The sequence below is a fragment of the Mizuhopecten yessoensis genome, unplaced genomic scaffold, assembly GCF_002113885.1.
Source record: "Mizuhopecten yessoensis strain PY_sf001 unplaced genomic scaffold, ASM211388v2 scaffold523, whole genome shotgun sequence".
Taxonomy (NCBI): domain Eukaryota; kingdom Metazoa; phylum Mollusca; class Bivalvia; order Pectinida; family Pectinidae; genus Mizuhopecten; species Mizuhopecten yessoensis.
In genome coordinates, this window is record NW_018403589.1 from 1229527 (window position 1) to 1250149 (window position 20623).

Sequence of the window (20623 nt, forward strand, 5' to 3'; positions counted from 1 at the left end):
CAAGTACGAACGCTGTATAGCCGCTCAACAACGGTGTACAAATGTATATTAAAGTACGAATGCTGTGCTGATCACATGTTAATGATGTACACAGTTGAATGTATGTAACAGATGTCACTATTTTTTCAATTCGGCCCCTACAAGTAAAACCTTGGAACTCCGGTCCAACACTCTACAGGATGAGTTTAAGAGAATTCTCCCTTGCCGAGTCAGTAGGAAGTGGCTTGTATTTTACCAGGGTGACATATGTACATAAGTATAAATATACACAAGTACGAACGCTGTATAGCCGATCATCAACGGTGTACACAGGTAAATATACATAAGTACGAACGCTGTATAGCCGCTCATCACCGGTGTACACAGGTAAATATACACAAGTACCAACGCTGTATAGCCGCTCATCAACGGTGTACCCAGGTAAATATACACAAGTACGAACGCTGTATAGCCTCACATCATCGGTGTACACAGGTAAATATACACAAGTACGAACGCTGTATAGCCGCTCATCAACGGTGTACAAATGTATATTAAAGTACGAATGCTGTGCTGATCACATGTTAATGATGTACACAGGTGAATGTATGTAACAGATGTCACTATTTTTTCAATTCGGCCCCTACAAGTAAAACCTTGGAACTCCGGTCCAACACTCTACAGGATGAGTTTAAGAGAATTCTCCCTTGCCGAGTCAGTAGGAAGTGGCTTGTATTTTACCAGGGTGACATATGTACATAAGTATGTATGCTGCATTGCAATTCATTAATGGTCAAATAGCCCATTTTCTTTCTCCAACTGAAATTTTATCTGTTAATGTTAAGCTGTGAGGTTCTTGGTAAGAAAGATCTTGCCACAAAAACTGTTACATATCAAGATACTATATTTCTATTGTTAGTGTAACAGGAGATGGAAAAACGCATGGCCAGATCGGGGTTCGAACCTGGGACCCTCCAAACTCTAGACAGACGCTCTACCAATTGAGCTACCTGGCTGCTGACGATTGACCCAGTCTAGTTCCGCTACATTAGTATTTGTTTCCCTTAGGTTAGTGATAAACAATATTTATCCTATTAAGATACTGTTCATCTGCCCTCTTTCATTCATTTTCCATCTATAATTTTCAGGCCAACATGAAAAAGGGCAGAGAGAAAATCAAACGCAGTCTTGAGGAAGTTTATCCAATACAACTGGTTGTGACTGACGACTAATCAAAGCAAGTACAGAAGTAGGGAGGCACACATGGGACTGTATCACAGACCAAACACAGACTGGGACATGAGCGTGTGTATACAGTGTACATAGGAGAACTAGTAGTTAGCACCTAATCAGGCAGCTATAACATGAAATCTTTAAACTGTATTTATATATCTATTTTATTGTATGAGTGATCGTTAGAATGAATTGCATATCTATGTAACGAAACATGTCTTAAGAGTGGCCTATAGTTACAAGAGTATAGTAGGAATGGAACAGTGCACCAAGAACCCTATTCTGGTTTAGTTTGCGATTCCAGTAGATAATAACGTAGATAAGTATTTATTTATTTTTCTGTAGTTTGACGGACAACAAAAGCACTTGTGATCAGTATATGTACGAGACCATGCAATGTATGTCAGTATATATTTTTCTGTAGTTTGACAGACAACAAAAGCACTTGTGATCAGTTTATGTACTAGACCATACAATGTATGTCAGTATTTATTTTTCTGTAGTTTGACGGACAACAAAAGCACTTGTGATCAGTATATGTACTAGACCATGCCACAACAAAAGCACTTGTGATCAGTATATGCACTAGACCATGCTATGTATGTCAATATTTATTTTTCTGTAGTTTGACGGACAACAAAAGCACTTGTGATCAGTATATGTACTAGACCATGCTATGTACGTCAGTATATATTTTTCTGTAGTTTGACAGAGAACAAAAGCAGTATATGTACTAGACCATGCAATGTATGTCAGTATTTATTTTTCTGTAGTTTGACGGACAACAAAAGCACTTGTGATCCGTATATGTACTAGACCATGCAATGTATGTCAATATTTATTTTTCTGTAGTTTGACAGAGAACAAAAGCACTTGTGATCAGTATATGTACGAGACCATGCAATGTATGTCAGTATATATTTTTCTGTAGTTTGACAGAGAACAAAAGCACTTGTGATCAGTATATGTACATGTATCTAACTAACTTAAACTATGTTGAAGTTTGTACAAATATTATTATACCTATGTTTTACTCTGTAACCTAACATATACGACAGCCATCCTATGGAAGTGCTGAACCTAAATACACCCACATAGCATCAACGATATATCTACTTAATATATCCATCGGGAAACTGGCTATGGGAAACCAATTTAGGATTTGAAGATTATAATTGACAACTACTGCATAAGAATAAAGTTATCTTCAAGCAAGCTTCAATAAATATTGATGTATGCAGTCAAATTGTCATCAAAGCAAATGATAATTGATGCATGTAGTTAATTCTACAAACAATACACAAAACTTGGCTTTGCTACAGAAAGCAGTCACAGTTATTTGATGGACAGTATTTCTTACCGTTGCAGCCCTAGTAGATAAGGCACTATATACTATAATGTATAATAACAATAATTACAAATAAAATTAATATTTAATATATATGTTTGCAATACACTCTCCAAATTAACTATGTATACATTTTATATATTTTTATGTATTCATTTATTGTATTTTTTTCCCCACATTTTTCTATTTTTATTTATTTTTCATATATTGCTGTCAGTGTGATTTTGAAATGAACTGTCAATTTTATTAGCATTCACATATTTTGTGTGCCTTGCAAACACAAATGTAGAGACTAACAGTTTAATTGAAGCTGTCATATTTTTTAACAGGCTTTTTGAGTTGCAGCTCTAAGAGGCATATAAGTTGAAATAAGCTGTATGCCAGCCTATCCCAGTTCTCAATTATCATAGCTGATTTCACAGGAAATCTAGATTTTTGAATTTGAGTTTCATTTTGAAGGTTATCCCTGTGATGGCTAGCGACATGAGTTGGTGGCCCAGAACTGGTAACATGGGGTAAACAAAGACTTACATCATTTTGAAGGTTTTTGCAGCGATGGCTAGCGACATGAGCTGGTGGCCCAGAACTGGTAACATGGCCGGTAAACAAAGACTTACATCATTTTGAAGGTTTTTGCGGCGATGGCTAGCAACATGAGCTGGTGGCCCAGAACTGGTTACATGGCCAGTAAACAAAGACTTACTTCATTTTGAAGGTTTTTGCCGTGATGGCTAGCGACATGAGCTGGTGGCCCAGAACTGGTAACATGGGGTAAACAAAGACTTACTTCATTTTGAAGGTTTTTGCCGTGATGGCTAGCATCATGAGCTGGTGGCCCAGAACTGGTAACATGGGCTAAACAAAGACTTACTTTATTTTTTAGGTTTTTGCGGCGATGGCTAGCGACATGAGCTGGTGGCCCAGAACTGGTAACAAACTGGTAAAATGGGGTAAACAAAGACTTACTTCATTTTGAAAGTTTTTGCCGTGATGGCGAGCAACATGAGCTGGTGGCCCAGAACTTGTAACATGGGGTAAACAAAGACTTACTTTATTTTTTAGGTTTTTGCCGTGATGGCTAGCGACATGAGCTGGTGGCCCTGAACTGGTAACAAACTGGTAACATGGGGTAAACAAAGACTTTCTTCATTTTGAAAGTTTTTGCCGTGATGGCGAGCAACATGAGTTGGTGGCCCAGAACTGGTAACATGGGGTAAACAAAGACTTACTTCATTTTGAAGGTTTTTGCCGCGATGGCTAGCGCCATGAGTTGGTGGCCCAGACAGATCCCAAACACGGGTTTACAGTTGTTCTTATCCTCACTCAGAACCTGTCGCAGGTTTGATATGGTCTTGGCACACATCTGGGGATTGCCAGGGCCGTTACTGATGAGGAGTCCATCATACTCTGAAATACAGTTTTCCACGACGGCACTAAATCAATAACATGTATTAGGAAATCATAGATAAACTTTCTTCATTTTACAACATTTATGAAACAAGTTTTTCCAACTTATATTTATATATTTAAAAAAAAAGGTTTTTGGTTCACCTAAAATATATAAATCTTTAGCTTTTTTGACATCTACACACACTTACCTTTGCTATCAATAGGATAATCCCATGGCACAACCTTGACCTTTGCACCCCTTTCACAAAGACACCGTATCTGGTTGTTTTTTATACCACAGTCGATGGCGTAGATTGTAACGTCGCCAGAACTGTTATACACCACTGGGGCCTGGAGAAAGGTCAATTAAAGGTCATTCATACTTGTTCCTCTTATCAATATATACAGAAGAGGATACTTATCATAAATCCATAATGCTTGCAGAAAAAATAAAGGAATAGACATTTTATAGTAAAATTAACGAGATATTGATTGCATCAGTTTTGGAAAATGGCTGAAGTCTGATCTATCAAAGATGGAGCTAAGAGACCAGGAAAACACTGGAGAAAAGATAGCTCACAATGAGCTTCTAGAATTTGGTGGTCCTGAATTTGACATCTAGCCTGGTAATTGGCATCCTCGGTATCCAGGTGTTACGCTCACTTTTGCTTTCTGCACCCCTGTAATATGTCATAGCAAAATGGAAGGCTCAGTGTGTAACACCTTGTGGATGAGAGGAGAAGACTAGTTTGATCCTATGATGTACATGAAAAGAATCTCTAGGTAGGGTAACAGTAAAATGTACTGGCTTTGAAGTCGGGTGTCGCTCCTCTGTAATCTTCAAAGGACAAGTATCAACCTAGTGATTGGTCAGGTTACCCGACACCAATCAAATAGCTAGCTGCATGCCTTCAATTTTGCCATGACATACTCCAGGGGTGCAGAGAGCGAAAGTGAGCGTAAAACCCGGATATCGAGGATGGGTCATTGGAGTTACCTACCTTTGATGAGACCTCTCCAACCAGGTGGAGTTCATTGGGATCCATAAACGGCAGCGAGTCTGGGTTGGTACCCTCTCGAACAACCTGACATAATAAATACATATGTAGATATACAATTAATATAAAGTATTCCATATAGTAAGACATTTTAACATTTTGAATCAAAAAAAATCAAGTTAACCAAGTTAATGAAAACTCATTCTGAGGTAAAGGTTTTGCAATTGCTTGCAATATATTTTTTTGCTACAGTACTAACCAGCTGAAGGTGTTTTTCGCTTACAGGATAGTATCTAGCAAATACAGATTAAAATATTATACATAAACTTACTGAAACAAGCAAATTGTAATCAGGTTGAAATTAAAGAAATTCCTTGAAACAAATTGTGATAATGTTGATTAATGATTATTAAGTAAGTTTTTGACTATCATCTAAGCATAGCAAGGAAGTAATGGCATTGTTATTACTATATATTTAAACAAGACATGATAATGTAATTTATCCTGAGAATGTGTGTATTGAGAATACTTTCCAAGTCATACAGTTTTGTTTGAGTTATTTCCTCTTCTGTTTGTATTAATGTCAATATATAGTGTGTAAGTTTCTAATGTATTTCGATGACATCATTTAAAGAGTCAGAGATGTGTCATACTGCAGAATAAAAGTTTTTCTACATCCTGAGGATATTTTTGACAATACCACCTCTGCTACATCTCTGCTCCAGTGGGGACACAATGCAATGGTATGATGTCTTAAACAGTTTTAAACTTAAGGTGCAAACAAGTTCTCATTAGAACGAGAACCAGAAGATGTAAGTTTTACCTTTGACCTTGAGGTGCACTCACATCATCATAATGTACACATTCTTTTGCTAATTGATACCAAAAGCTTAAAAAGTTTTTTCAAATGTCTGATATATATAAACGTTATGGCCAATACAAGAACTAATACAAAAAAAAATCCTTCTTTTATAGAGGAAGCATGGTTAACATAAAACACACTATATACTGCTCAGGTTAAGTCAAGCTAACTTAACAGCCTGCATTTTACCCACCTTGCCTAACATTGACCCATTTTCACGAATCTTCTTTGTGAGTTCCCTGGTGTCCAACCCTGAGGAAGAAACAAACAATATCAGACAACATATTCCACCTCAACTTATCCCCCACCTCCCTAATGTTAGCCTTACCCTGTCAACCAGGCGACATACTGATCACCNCAACTCAAACTTATATTAGCTTTTTACCAACGTGAACTAAAACCTAAATATATAACCTACAGAAATCCTTTTTGTGAAACAAAGAAAATTGAATGAACTATATATAGTTTTCTATTTCCCTGATTTGATGTGAAGGTTTTTTTATCTATTATTTGATATATTTCCCATACTTTGATATTAAGCAAGCTAAAGTTTCGTTGATTTCAGTTTCTCTTTCAAATGCAACGCATAAATGTTCAACCCCTCGAGATCCTCCATGTTTAAATAACAGCTTCCTAGCTAGTACAAACACTGCAGGTTACAGAAATATTAATGAATATCAACCCACATGCTTAAACTTTAACTGGGCAAAGCTAATTCTGACACCAAGGGTACTACATATGTAGAGGCGAGCTATAAATCTGAGATTTTTCTTGCAAAGTAACAATAACAAACTGAGGTGAACTTAGTCTAGAAAGAAATTTTAAAAGACGTACCATACAAGGCGGGCACCTTGTATTCTTTGAGCCAGTCGGACAGGGATTTGGTAGCCCCCCAGTGACTGTAGTGCTGGGAAAGGTCGGCCACAACCAACGCTGCCACGTGGATCTGTGCCGACTCAAACCACTTCCTCAGTCCAAACTCGTCCTCCTCATCTGATGGTATCCCATAATTCCCAATCAATGGGTATGTTAAGATAAGTATCTGCTTTCTGTACGAGGGGTCAGTGAGGGATTCTGGGTATCCAACCATTCCAGTCTGAAAAACTGCAAAATCAATGAAATACATTAGTTCAGTAATAATTTTCAGAATATTTATTAAATAGTAATCATAATTTCATTATTTTATACAATGTTCATACAAAATAATGACTAAAATTAATTCTCATTAATTCATGAATATTTTTGTGTGATTTTAATTTTCAATGCATTTTTTTTCATTTAGTCAAGGTCATATTCAGTCTTACAAAAAGTGTCAATTGTGTAGCTGTGAACTGGAACCTTTATTTGAGCCCTTAGACTTTGTGCTTAATTATACATTTTTGAGACAACAGAACAACTATCCTTATGCAAATGGTTTTATGGCAGGGCTAGAAATTGGTTTCGACTACTTGTCCATTAGGGTCGTACTACTGCTTTCCAATCTTTACTATAGTCTATACAGAAATTCCACAAACCCAATATTATTTAACAAGATGAGCAATATCAAAATTTGACTAGTCCATTGGGCTAGTGGTTTTTGGTACCACAAATCCAGCTGAGATTTTACTACCAGGTAGTTTCAGACTATCGGGCAAACCCTTATTGTCTAGCCCTGTGATCTAACCTCAGTAATCCAGCCACCACTAATCTGCCTGTCCCACTTTCTAACATCATAAACACTAGCTACCACTAATTTTGTTGTCCCACTATCAACATCATTAACCTCGCTACCACTAATCTACTTGTCCCACTTTCTAACATCATAAGCACTAGTTTCCACTAATTGTATTGTCCCACTATCTAACATCATTAACACTAGCTACCACTAATTTTGTTGTCCCACTATTTAACATCATTAACCTAGCTACCACTAATCTTCTTGTCCCACTATCTAACATCATTAACCTCGCTACCACCAATCTGGTTGTCCCACTATCTAACATCATTAATCCAGCAACCACTAATCTGGTTGTCCCACTATCCAGCCTCATTAATTTAGCCATCACTAATCTGCTTGTCCCATTATCCAGCCTAATTAATCAAGCCACACTAATCTGCCTGCCCCACTTTCTAGCCTCGTTAATCCAGCCACCACTAATCTGCTTGTCCCCCTATCTAGCCTCGTTAATCCAGCCATCACTAAATTGGTTGTCCCACTATTCAGCCACCACTAATCAGTTTGTCCCACTATCCAGCCACCACTAATCTGTTTGTCCCACTATCCAGCTACCACTAATCTGTTTGTCCCACTATCCAGCCACCACTAATCTGCTTGTCCCACTATCAACCACTAATCTGTTTGTCCCACTATCCAGCTTGTTCCCCTATTCAGCCTCATTAATCTGCTTGTCCCACTATCTAGCCACCACTAATCTGTTTGTCCCACTATCCAGCTACCACTAATCTGTTTGTCCCACTATCCAGCCACCACTAATCTGCTTGTCCCCCTTTCAAGCCTTATTGATCCAGCCACCACTAATCTGTTTGTCCCACTATCAAGCCTCATTAATCCAGCCACACTAATCTGCTTGTTCCCCTATGCACCCTCATTAATCTGCTTGTCCCACAATCCAGCCACCACTAATCTGTTTGTCCCAATATCCAGCTACCACTAATCTGTTTGTCCCACTATCCAGCCACCACTAATCTGGTTGTCCCACTATCCAGCTACCACTAATCTGTTTGTCCCACTATCCAGCCTCATTAATCTGCTTGTCCCACTATCCAGCCACCCGTAATATGCTTGTCCCACTATCCAGCCACCACTAATCTGCTTGTCCCACTATCAAGCCTCATTAATCCAGCCGCATTAATCTGCTTGTTCCCCTATTCAGCCTCATTAATCTGCTTGTCCCACTATCTAGCCACCACTAATCTGTTTGTCCCACTATCCAGCTACCACTAATCTGTTTGTCCCACTATCCAGCCACCACTAACCTGTTTGTCCCACTATCCAGCTACCACTAATCTGTTTGTCCCACTATCCAGCCACCACTAATCTGCTTGTCCCCCTTTCAAGCCTCATTAATCCAGCCACACTAATCTGCTTGTTCCCCTATTCAGCCTCATTAATCTGCTTGTCCCACTATCTAGCCACCACTAATCTGTTTGTCCCACTATCCAGCTACCACTAATCTGTTTGTCCCACTATCCAGCCACCACTAACCTGTTTGTCCCACTATCCAGCTACCACTAATCTGTTTGTCCCACTATCCAGCCACCACTAATCTGCTTGTCCCCCTTTCAAGCCTCATTAATCCAGCCACACTAATCTGCTTGTTCCCCTATTCAGCCTCATTAATCTGCTTGTCCCACTATCTAGCCACCACTAATCTGTTTGTCCCACTATCCAGCTACCACTAATCTGTTTGTCCCACTATCCAGCCACCACTAACCTGTTTGTCCCACTATCCAGCTACCACTAATCTGTTTGTCCCACTATCCAGCCACCACTAATCTGCTTGTCCCCCTTTCAAGCCTCGTTAATCCAGCCATCACTAAATTGGTTGTCCCACTATTCAGCCACCACTAATCAGTTTGTCCCACTATCCAGCCACCACTAATCTGTTTGTCCCACTATCCAGCCACCACTAATCTGCTTGTCCCACTATCCAGCCACCACTAATCTAGTAGTCCCACTATCAAGCCACCACTTATCTGCTTGCCCCACTATCCAGCCACCACTAATCTGCTTGTCCCACTATCCAGCCACCACTAATCTGCTTGTCCCCTAATCTGCTTGTCCCACTATCAAGCCTCATTAATCCAGCCGCATTAATCTGCTTGTCCCACTATCCCTAATCTGGTTGTCTGCTTGTCCCACTATCCAGTTACCACTAATCTGCTTTCCCCACTATCCAGCCACCACTTATCTGCTTGTCCCACTATCCAGCCATCACTAATCTGCTTGTCCCACTATCCAGCCACCACTAATGTGCTTGTCCCACTATCCAGTTACCACTAATCTGCTTGCCCCACTATACAGTCACCACTAATCTGCTTGTCCCACTATCAAGCCTCATTAATCCAGTCTCATTAATCTGGTTGCCCCACTATCCAGTCACCACTAATCTGCTTGTCCCGCTATCCAGCCACCACTAATCTAGTTGTCCCATTATCCAGTCACCACTAATCTGGTTGTCCCACTATCCAGCCACCACTAATCTATTTGTCCGACTATCCAGCCACCACTAATCTGCTTGCCCCACTATCCAGACACCACTAATCTGCTTGTCCCACTATCCAGTCACCACTACTCTGCTTGTCCCACTATCAAGCCTCATAAATCCAGTCTCATAAATCTGGTTGCCCCACTATCCAGTCACCCCTAATCTGCTTGTCCCGCTATCCAGCCACGACTAATCTAGTTGTCCCATTATCCAGTCACCACTAATCTGCTTGTCCCACTATCCAGCCACCACTAATCTGTTTGTCCCACTATCCAGCCACCACTAATTTGCTTGTCCCACTATCCAGCCACCACTAATCTGTTTGTCCGACTATCCAGCCACCACTAATCTGCTTGTCCCACTATCCAGCCACCACTTATCTGCTTGTCCCACTATCCAGCCACCACTAATCTGCTTGCCCCACTATCTAGCCACCACTAATCTGTCCAGCCACCACTAATCACCACTATTATCTGCTTGCCCTACTATCCAGACACCACTTATATGCTTGTCCCACTATCCAGCCACCACTAATCTGCTTGTCCCACTGTCCAGCCACCACTAATCACCACTAATCTGCTTTCCCCACTATCCAGCCACCACTTATCTGCTTGTCCCACTATCAAGCCTCATTAACCCAGCCTCATTAATCTGCTTGTCCCTCTATCCCGCCACCACTTATCTGGTTGTCCCACTATCCAGCCACCACTAATCTGATTGTCCCACTATCCAGCCACCACTAATCTAGTTGTCCCATTATCCAGTCACCACTAATCTGCTTCTCCCACTATCCAGCCATCACTAATCTGGTTGTCCCATTATCCAGTTACCACTAATCCGCTTGCCCCACTATCCATCCACCACTAATCTGCTTGCCCCAATATTCAGCCACCACTAATCTAGTAGTCCTCCTATCAAGCTACCACTAATCTGTTTGTCCCCCTATCCAGCCACCACTAATCTGCTTGTCCCACTCTCAAGCCTCATTAATCCAGCCTCATTAATCTGGTTGTCCCACTATCCAGCCACCACTAATCTGATTGTCCCACTATCCAGCCACCACTAATCTAGTAGTCCTCCTATCAAGCTACCACTAATCTGTTTGCCCCACTATCCAGCCACCACTAATCTGCTTGTCCCCCTATCTAGCCACCACTAATCTAGTAGTCCCACTATCAAGCCACCACTTATCTGCTTGCCCTACTATCCAGACACCATTTATATGCTTGTCCCACTATCCAGCCACCACTAATTTGCTTGTCCCACTATCCAGCCACCACTAATTTGCTTGTCCCACTATCCAGCCACCACTAATTTGCTTGTCCCACTATCCAGCCACCACTAATCTAGTTGTCCCATTATCCAGTCACCACTAATCTGCTTCTCCCACTATCCAGCCATCACTAATCTGGTTGTCCCATTATCCAGTCACCCCTAATCTGCTTGTCCACCTATCCAGCCATCACTAATCTGGTTGTCCTATTATCCAGTCACCACTAATCTGCTTGTCCCACTATCATTCAGCCTCATTAATCTGCTTGTCCCACTATCTAGCCACCACTAATCTAGTAGACCCACTATAAAGCCACCACTTATCTGCTTGCCCTACTATCCAGACACCATTTATATGCTTGTCCCACTATCCAGCCACCACTAATCTAGTAGTCCTCCTATCAAGCTACCACTAATCTGTTTGTCCCCCTATCCAGCCACCACTAATCTGCTTGTCCCACTACCCAGCCATCACTAATCTGCTTGTCCCACTATCCAGCCATCACTAATCTTCCCACTATCAAGCCACCACTTATCTGCTTGCCCCACTATCCAGCCACCACTAATCTAGTAGTCCCACTATCCTCTATCCAGTTACCACTAATCTGCTTGCCCCACTATCCATCCACCACTAATCGGCTTGCCCCAATATTCAGCCACCACTAATCTAGTAGTCCTCCTATCAAGCTACCACTAATCTGTTTGCCCCACTATCCAGCCACCACTAATCTGCTTGCCCCACTATCAAGCCTCATTAATCCAGCCTCATTAAAAGCCTCATTAATCCAGCCTTATTAATCTGCTTGTCCCTCTATCCAGTTACCACTAATCTGCTTGCCCCACTATCCAGCCACCTCTAATCTAGTAGTCCTCCTATCCAGCTACCACTAATCTGTTTGTCCCACTATCCAGCCATCACTAATTTGCTTGTCCCACTATCCAGCCACCACTAATCTGTTTGTCCGACTATCCAGCCACCACTAATCTGCTTGTCCCCCTACCCAGCCACCACTAATCTGCTTGTCCCACTATCCGGCCATCACTAATCTGGTTGTCCCATTATCCAGTCACCCCTAATCTGCTTGTCCACCTATCCAGCCATCACTAATCTGGTTGTCCTATTATCCAGTCACCACTAATCTGCTTGTCCCACTATCAAGCCTCATTAATCCAGTCTCATTAATCTGGTTGCCCCACTATCCAGTCACCACTAATCTGCTTGTCCCACTATCCAGCCACCACTAATCTAGTAGTCCTCCTATCAAGCTACCACTAATCTGTTTGTCCCACTATCCAGCCACCACTAATCTGCTTGTCCCACTATCCAGCCACCACTAATCTGTTTGTCCCACTATCCAGCCACCACTAATCTGTTTGTCCCACTATCCAGCCACCACTAATCTGTTTGTCCCACTATCCAGCCACCACTAATCTGTTTGTCCCACTATCCAGCCACCACTAATCTGTTTGTCCCACTATCCAGCCACCACTAATCTGTTTGTCCCACTATCCAGCCACCACTAATCTGTTTGTCCCACTATCCAGCCACCACTAATCTGTTTGTCCCACTATCCAGCCACCACTAATCTGTTTGTCCCACTATCCAGCCACCACTAATCTGCTTGTCCCACTATCAAGCCTCATTAATCCAGCCACACTAATCTGCTTGTTCCCCTATTCAGCCTCATTAATCTGCTTGTCCCACTATCTAGCCACCACTAATCTGTTTGTCCCACTATCCAGCTACCACTAATCTGTTTGTCCCACTATCCAGCCACCACTAACCTGTTTGTCCCACTATCCAGCTACCACTAATCTGTTTGTCCCACTATCCAGCCACCACTAATCTGCTTGTCCCCCTTTCAAGCCTTATTGATCCAGCCACCACTAATCTGTTTGTCCCACTATCAAGCCTCATTAATCCAGCCACACTAATCTGCTTGTTCCCCTATGCACCCTCATTAATCTGCTTGTCCCACAATCCAGCCACCACTAATCTGTTTGTCCCAATATCCAGCTACCACTAATCTGTTTGTCCCACTATCCAGCCACCACTAATCTGGTTGTCCCACTATCCAGCTACCACTAATCTGTTTGTCCCACTATCCAGCCTCATTAATCTGCTTGTCCCACTATCCAGCCACCCGTAATATGCTTGTCCCACTATTCAGCCACCACTAATCTGCTTGTCCCACTATCAAGCCTCATTAATCCAGCCGCATTAATCTGCTTGTCCCACTATCCAGCCACCACTAATCTGCTTGTCCCATTATCCAGTTACCACTAATCTGCTTGTCCCACTATCCAGCCACCACTAATCTAGTAGTCCTCCTATCAAGCTACCACTAATCTGTTTGTCCCACTATCCAGCCACCACTAATCAGTTTGTCCCACTATCCAGCCATCACTAATCTGCTTGTCCCACTATCCAGCCATCACTAATCTGCTTGTCCCACTATCCAGCCATCACTAATCTGCTTGTCCCATTATCCAGTTACCACTTATCTGCTTGCCCCACTATCCAGCCATCACTAATCTGCTTGTCCCACTGTCCAGCCATCACTAATCTGGTTGCCCCACTATCCAGCCACCCCTAATCTGCTTGCCCCTCTATCCAGCCACCACTAATCTGTTTGCCCCACTATCCAGTCACCACTAATCTGCTTGCCCCACTATCAAGCCACCACTAATCTGCTTGCACCACTATCCAGCCATCACTAATCTGCCCACTATCCAGCCATCACTAATCTGGTTGTCCCATTATCCAGTTACCCCTTATCTGCTTGCCCCACTATCCACCCACCACTAATCTGCTTGCCCCGCTATCCAGACACCACTAATCTGCTTGCCCCCCTATCCAGCCACCACTAATCTGCTTGCCCCACTATCCATCCACCACTAATCTGCTTGCCCCAATATTCAGCCACCACTAATCTGCTTGTCCCACTATCCAGCCACCACTAATCTGCTTGCCCCACTATCCAGCCATCACTAATCTGCTTGCCCCACTATCCAGCCACCACTAATCTGCTTGCCCCACTATCCAGTCACCACTAATCTGCTTGCCCCACTATCCAGCCACCACTAATCTGCTTGCCCCACTATCCAGTCACCACTAATCTGCTTGCCCCACTATCCAGTCACCACTAATCTGCTTGTCCCACTATCTACCCTTATCAATCCAGCTATCAATCCAGGGATCAATCTAGGTTTTAGGGGAAATTACCCTTTTTCAGATTTTGGGGAAATAAAAATCTTGATATAAGGCTCTAGCGTCATGAAGGTAAAAGATAAATGTTTTGTCAGACATACATATTTGCAATATATTTCAATTTTTAAAACAATTTGAAGCTTAAAATTGTAGAACTTTTGTTTAAATTATGTTGAGAAAATGTGTATATACAGTATTATGCATTTTAAATGTTGAACTTTAAAGAAAAGATATATAGGGGAAATATTTTGAAGAAAAACAGCTATTTTCTTATTGAAAAAGGGGAATTTTGAAGCACACAGAGGGAATTTCAAAGAACGGGAATTTGTTTATGTAGGGGAAACTACCCATAAATGGTAGTGAATCAAGTCTAAATTGATCCCTGCAATCGTCTGGGTGTCTCATAATTTCAGACCCAGATTTACCTTTTTCTATACAAGTTTGACCAAGTAGCACAGCCCTATAATAATCAAGCCCTTTTTCTTAGGAAAGGGATGGCTAGATGACTGATGCTCCTCGGTATTTTATTTTGAAATTGAACTTGATTGCTACATTTTAACTGGTAAAATAGAGAGCATTATCACTACAGTATATAATTGGAGCACTTTCATCATTTATTTTACAAGGCTATTTTAAATCATTTATCATTTATCAATTTACATGGGTGGACAGTACAGGGTACTTCCATCCAAACATAGCTAGCTCATAGCTTTAATAGTGATCAATGATAGTCACATGAATTACAGAACCAGAAAATTAGTCAGGAGGTATCTAGTTAGCATGCTGGAGAATAACCCTGTTTAACCTACCAACTTTCCCTGCAATATCACAAGGCTCCCCAAATAATTCTCCATTAAATTTTAACTTACCGACTTCCCCTGCAATATTGCAAGGCATCCCAAATTATTCTCCATTAAATTTTAACTTACCGACTTCCCCTGCAATATCGCAAGGCTCCCTGAATAATTCTCCATCAAATTTTTACTTACCGACTTCCTCTGCAATATCACAAAGCTCCCTGAATAATTCTCCATCAAATTTTAACTTACCGACTTCCCCTGCAATATCGCATGGCTCCCCGAATAATTCTCCATTAAATTTTAACTTACTGACTTCCCCTGGAATATCACAAAGCTCCCTGAATAATTCTCCATTAAATTTTAACTTACCGACTTCCCCTGCAATATTGCAAGGCTCCCCGAATAATTCTCCATTAAATTTTAACTTACCGACTTCCCCTGCAATATTGCAAGGCTCCCCGAATAATTCTCCATTAAATTTTAACTCACCGACTTCCCCTGCAATATTGCAAGGCTCCCCGAATAATTCTCCATTAAATTTTAACTTACCGACTTCCCCTGCAATATCGCAAGGCTCCCCGAATTATTCTCCATTAAATTTTAACTTACTGACTTCCCCTGCAATATCGCAAGGCTCCCTGAATAATTCTCCATCAAATTTTAACTTACCGACTTCCCTGCAATATCGCAAGGCTCCCCGAATAATTCTCCATTAAATTTTAACTTACTGACTTCCCCTGGAATATCACAAAGCTCCCTGAATAATTCTCCATTAAATTTTAACTTACTGACTTCCCCTGCAATATTGCAAGGCTCCCCGAATAATTCTCCATTAAATTTTAACTTACCGACTTCCTCTGCAATATCACAAAGCTCCCTGAATAATTATCCATCAAATTTTAACTTACCGACTTCCCTGCAATATCGCAAGGCTCCCCGAATAATTCTCCATTAAACTTTAACTTACTGACTTCCCCTGGAATATCACAAAGCTCCCTGAATAATTCTCCATCAAATTTTAACTTACCGACTTCCTCTGCAATATCACAAAGCTCCCTGAATAATTCTCCATCAAATTTTAACTTACCGACTTCCCCTGCAATATCGCAAGGCTCCCCGAATAATTCTCCATCAAATTTAGTGCCGTCACAGAGGCACAGAGAGCCTCTTGCTGCTCCATCTGTTGTTCCATTGATTCTGAAAGACGATCAAGTTTTAAAAAAAGATTAGTTCTACATGCATTTATAAGCATTTCATTTCTTTATGTCATTTCAAACAACAGCATGAGTTAATTTGATAATTGATACTACTCTTTTTGTCTAAGAGTTTTGTGGTCCTGCGACCAAGTGGCATAGTTGGTTAGTCTGTCTAAGAGTTTTGTGGTCCTGTGATCAAGTAGCTTAGTATGTTAGTCTGTCTAAGAGTTTTGTGGTCCTGCGATCAAGTAGCATAGAAGATTAGTCTGTCTAAGAGTTTTGTGGTCCTGCGATCAAGTAGCTTACTATGTTAGAGTCTGTCTAAGAGTTTTGTGGTCCTGCGACAAAGTAGCTTGGGATGTTAAGAGTCTGTCGAAGAGTTTTGTGGTCGTGCGACAAAGTAGCTTAGTATGTTAGAGTCTGTCTCAGAGTTTTGTGGTCCTGCGATCAAGTAGCTTACTATGTTAGAGTCTGTCTAAGAGTTTTGTGGTCCTGCGACAAAGTAGCTTGGTATGTTAAGAGTCTGTCGAAGAGTTTTGTGGTCGTGCGACAAAGTAGCTTAGTATGTTAGAGTCTGTCTAAGAGTTTTGTGGTCCTGCGATCAAGTAGCTTAATATGTAAGATTCTGTCGAAGAGTTTTGTGGTCCTGTGACCAAGTAGCTTAGAATGTTAAGAGTCTGTCTAAGAGTTTCGTGGTCCTGCGACCAAGTAGCTTAGTATGTTAGAGTCTGTCTAAGAGTATTGTGGTCCTGCGACGAAGGAGCTTAGTTGGTTAGGGTCTGTCTAAGAGTTTTGTGGTCATGCGACGAAGGAGCTTAGTTGGTTAGAGTCTGTCTAAGAGTTTTGTGGTCCTGCGACCAAGTAGTGTAGTATGTTAGAGTCTGTCTAAGAGTTTTGTGGTCCTGCGACAAAGTAGCTTGGTATGTTAGAGTCTGTCTAAAGAGTTTTGTGGTCCTGCGATCAAGTAGCTTAGTATGTTAGGGTCTGTCTAAGAGTTTTGTGGTCCTGCGACCAAGTAGCTTAGTATGTTAGTCTGTCTAAGAGTTTTGTGGTCCTGCGATCAAGTAGCTTAGTATGTTAGAGTCTGTCTAAGAGTTTTGTGGTCCTGCGATCAAGTAGCTTAGTAGGTTAGTCTGTCTAAGAGTTTTGTGGTCCTGCGACAAAGTAGCTTGGTATGTTAGAGTCTGTCTAAGAGTTTTGTGGTCCTGCGATCAAGTAGCTTACTATGTTAGAGTCTGTCTAAGAGTTTTGTGGTCCTGCGATCAAGTAGCTTAGTATGTTAGAGTCTGTCTAAGAGTTTTGTGGTCCTGCGATCAAGTAGCTTAATATGTAAGAGTCTGTCGAAGAGTTTTGTGGTCCTGCGACCAAGTAGCTTAGAATGTTAAGAGTCTGTCTAAGAGTGTTGTGGTCCTGCAACCAAGTAGCTTAGTATGTTAGAGTCTGTCTAAGAGTTTTGTGGTCCTGCGACCAAGTAGCTTAGTATGTTAGTCTGTCTAAGAGTTTTGTGGTCCTGCGATCAAGTAGCTTAGTATGTTAGAGTCTGTCTAAGAGTTTTGTGGTCCTGCGATCAAGTAGCTTAGTATGTTAGAGTCTGTCTAAGAGTTTTGTGGTCCTGCGACCAAGTAGCTTAGTATGTTAGTCTGTCTAAGAGTTTTGTGGTCCTGCGATCAAGTAGCTTAGTATGTTAGAGTCTGTCTAAGAGTTTTGTGGTCCTGCGATCAAGTAGCTTAGTATGTTAGTCTGTCTAAGAGTTTTGTGGTCCTGCGACAAAGTAGCTTGGTATGTTAGAGTCTGTCTAAGAGTTTTGTGGTCCTGCGATCAAGTAGCTTAGAATGTTAGAGTCTGTCTAAGAGTTTTGTGGTCCTGCGATCAAGTAGCTTAGTATGTTAGAGTCTGTCTAAGAGTTTTGTGGTCCTGCGATCAAGTAGCTTAGTATGTAAGAGTCTGTCTAAGAGTTTTGTGGTCCTGCGATCAAGTAGCTTAGTATGTTAGAGTCTGTCTAAGAGTTTTGTGGTCCTGCGATCAAGTAGCTTAATATGTAAGAGTCTGTCGAAGAGTTTTGTGGTCCTGCGACCAAGTAGCTTAGAATGTTAAGAGTCTGTCTAAGAGTGTTGTGGTCCTGCAACCAAGTAGCTTAGTATGTTAGAGTCTGTCTAAGAGTTTTGTGGTCCTGCGACCAAGGAGCTTAGTTGGTTAGGGTCTGTCTAAGAGTTTTGTGGTCCTGCGACGAAGGAGCTTAGTTGGTTAGAGGCTGTCTAAGAGTTTTGTGGTGCTGCGACAAAGGAGCTTAGTTGGTTAGAGTCTGTCTAAGAGTTTTGTGGTCCTGCCACAAAGTAGCTTAGTATGTTAAGAGTCTGTCTAAGAGTGTTGTGGTCATGCGACCAAGTAGTGTAGCATGTTAGAGTCTGTCTAAGAGTTTTGAGGTCGTGCGACAAAGGAGCTAGGTTGGTTAGGGTCTGTCTAAGAGTGTTGTGGTCCTGCGACAAAGGAGCTTAGTTGGTTAGAGTCTGTCCAAGAGTTTTGTGGTCCTGTGACGAAGGAGCTTAGTTGGTTAGGGTCTGTCTAAGAGTTTTGTGGTAGTGCGACCAAGTAGTGTAGTATGTTATAGTCTGTCTAAGAGTTTTTTGGTCGTGCGATCAAGTAGTGTAGTATGTTAGAGTCTGTCTAAGAGTTTTGTGGTCATGCGACAAAGTAGCTTAGTTGGTTAGAGTCTGTCTAAGAGTTTTGTGGTACTGCGACCAAGTAGTGTAGTATGTTATAGTCTGTCTAAGAGTTTTGTGGTCGTGCGAGGAAGGAGCTTAGTTGGTTAGAGTCTGTCTAAGAGTTTTGTAGTCCTGCGACGAAGGAGCTTAGTTGGTTAGAGTCTGTCTTAGAGTTTTGTGGTCCTGCGATCAAGTAGCTTAGTATGTTAGAGTCTGTCTAAGAGTGTTGTGGTCCTGCGATCAAGTAGCTTAGTATGTAAGAGTCTGTCTAAGAGTTTTGTGGTCCTGCGACCAAGTAGCTTAGTATGTTAAGAGTCTGTCTAAGAGTTTCGTGGTCCTGCGACCATGTAGCTTAGTATGTTAGAGTGTTTCTACGAGTTTTGTGGTCCTGCGACGAAGGAGCTTAGTTGGTTAGAGTCTGTCTAAGAGTGTTGTGGTCCTGCGATCAAGTAGCTTAGTATGTTAGTTTGTCTAAGAGTTTCGTGGTCCTGCAACAAAGTAGCTTAGTTTGTTAGAGTCTGTCTAAGAGTTTTGTGGTCCTGAGACCAAGAAGCTTAGTATGTTAGAGTCTGTCTAAGAGTTTTGTGGTCCTGCGATCAAGTAGCTTAGTATTAGTGTAGCATGTTAGAGTCTGTCTAAGAGTTTTTGGGTCCTGCCACAAAGTAGCTTAGTATGTTAGAATCTGTCTAAGAGTTTTGAGGTCCTGCGACAAAGGAGCTAGGTTAGTTAGGGTCTGTCTAAGAGTTTTGTGGTCCTGCCACAAAGTAGCTTAGTATGTTAGAATCTGTCTAAGAGTTTTGAGGTCCTGCGACAAAGGAGCTAGGTTAGTTAGGGTCTGTCTAAGAGTGTTGTGGTCCTGCGACAAAGGAGCTTAGTTGGTTAGATTCTGTCTAAGAGTTTTGTGGTCCTGTGACGAAGGAGCTTAGTTGGTTAGAGTCTGTCTAAGAGTTTTGTGGTAGTGCGACCAAGTAGTGTAGTATGTTATAGTCTGTCTAAGAGTTTTGTGGTCGTGCGAACAAGAAGTGTAGTATGTTAGAGTCTGTCTAAAAGTTTTGTGGTCCTGCTACAAAGTAGCTTAGTTGGTTAGAGTCTGTCTAAGAGTTTTGTGGTAGTGCGACCAAGTAGTGTAGTATGTTATAGTCTGTCTAAGAGTTTCGTGGTCCTGCAACAAAGGAGCTTAGTTGGTTAGAATCTGTCTAAGAGTGTTGTGGTCCTGTGATCAAGTAGCTTAGTTTGTAAGAGTCTGTCTATAAGAGTTTTGTGGTCCTGAGACCAAGTAGCTTAGTATGTTAGAGTCTGTCTAAGAGTTTTGTGGTCCTGCGATCAAGTAGCTTAGTATGTTAGTCTGTCTAAGAGTTTCGTGGTCCTGCGACTAAGGAGCTTAGTTGGTTAGAGTCTGCCTAAGAGTTTTGTGGTCCTGGGATC

General features: G+C 41.6%; 2 protein-coding genes across 8 annotated transcripts in view; one reads left to right on the plus strand and one right to left on the minus strand.

Annotated features, from left to right (window-relative positions):
* LOC110450426 overlaps positions 1-3336 on the plus strand; it is a 56435-nt gene extending 53099 nt beyond the window's left edge. For all 3 annotated transcript variants that reach the window (XM_021497960.1, XM_021497941.1, XM_021497950.1), the window contains one exon: positions 1128-3336. In XM_021497960.1, coding sequence (XP_021353635.1) covers positions 1128-1211 — 84 coding nt within the window. In that variant the 3' untranslated portion in view covers positions 1212-3336. The remainder of the gene's footprint in view (positions 1-1127) is intronic.
* The window catches only part of LOC110450403 (CAD protein-like), a 128913-nt gene that overhangs the window by 105948 nt on the left and 2342 nt on the right, over positions 1-20623 (minus strand). For 3 of the 5 annotated variants that reach the window (XM_021497899.1, XM_021497910.1, XM_021497892.1), the window contains exons 2-7: positions 16388-16497; positions 6644-6913; positions 6003-6061; positions 4951-5034; positions 4159-4300; positions 3790-3967 (exon numbers count right to left, since the gene is read on the minus strand). In XM_021497899.1, coding sequence (XP_021353574.1) covers positions 3790-3967; positions 4159-4300; positions 4951-5034; positions 6003-6061; positions 6644-6913; positions 16388-16497 — 843 coding nt within the window. Of the gene's footprint in view, positions 1-3263; positions 3337-3789; positions 3968-4158; positions 4301-4950; positions 5035-6002; positions 6062-6643; positions 6914-15429; positions 15450-16387; positions 16498-20623 lie in introns of those variants that run through there. The other 2 variants (XM_021497919.1, XM_021497928.1) reach the window with 2 other exon arrangements.